Here is a 1034-nt window from a genome sequence, read left to right on the forward strand (position 1 = left end):
GCTAAGCGACAATATAAACTTAAGCATGTCATTTTGCCATTTAAAGATTGGACGAAAGCGACATGTCGTTTAGGCAATAACTTAAAAATTGATCCTAAGTCACATTAATTTCGAAAAAAATACGTAAGCGACTTTGTTGCATGAGGTAAGCGACAAAATAATAATAATTATTTAATCAGGCGTATGCGACAATTTAATTGGCGCTTAGAAATTCGTTCGTGAATTTCGTGAACCCCCTATATTAACGATTTTTATCGATTGTGGATACATTAAGTTGACCAAACAGACTATTGAGGATCAGGAGATGATGTAAAATAATTAATTCGACTTAAAAAAAAAAACTTATATTTTTATTTCATTTAAAAAAAAAAAAATTAACAAAAAATTATACATAAAAAAATTATTTTAAAATATCTGATGATGATATCCATGAATTTTGACTTGAATCAAAACCTAACCATTTAACAAGCATTTCATTCCCAACTTTTTTTACAATACGTTCAATGAGAAAGGTGTTTTGAAAATCAGTTAATTTAATTTCCTGTTCATAAAAACCACCTAAAATTATACTACCTGATTCATCCTTTAGTTGATAAGTTACTGGATTTGTCTGTAAAACTTTTGAAACTGTAAATATTTCCATTGCCCAATTTGGTGTATATCCTTTACTAAATACATGTTTATACTTAGATATTCGTACTTTATCGTTAACCATAAATTTTGGTTTGTACAATGTTTCAGAATTTTTATATGTATTAAATTTAATTCTGTTTGTACTCATTCGAGCTTCATTAGGTGTACATTTGATTGTTCTATGTTTTGTATTATTAAAGTTATGTATAATTTTTGATATTGTATTGTACCAATTCCATGTACCTGTCGCAGTAAAATGTTTATATATATTATTTTTAAGAGTTTGGATTACACGTTCCGCGATTGGTCAGGAATGATTTAATAAGTTTTACTAAGTTTATGGGAGTTCTCGTACCAAGGAGTTTGTGAATAAGACCGTTGTGCCATACCCTGTCAAATGC

General features: G+C 28.4%; 1 protein-coding gene across 1 annotated transcript; it reads right to left on the minus strand.

Moving 5' to 3' along the window:
- Positions 1 to 400: 400 nt before the first annotated feature.
- Positions 401 to 781, minus strand: LOC103310963. Its single transcript, XM_008190463.1, has one exon. The coding sequence runs from the start codon at positions 779 to 781 to the stop codon at positions 401 to 403; it is 381 nt and encodes a 126-aa protein (XP_008188685.1).
- Between the last annotated feature and the right edge of the window lie 253 nt (positions 782 to 1034).

Source organism: Acyrthosiphon pisum, unplaced genomic scaffold (genome assembly GCF_005508785.2).
Source record: "Acyrthosiphon pisum isolate AL4f unplaced genomic scaffold, pea_aphid_22Mar2018_4r6ur Scaffold_306;HRSCAF=726, whole genome shotgun sequence".
Taxonomy (NCBI): Eukaryota; Metazoa; Arthropoda; class Insecta; order Hemiptera; family Aphididae; genus Acyrthosiphon; species Acyrthosiphon pisum.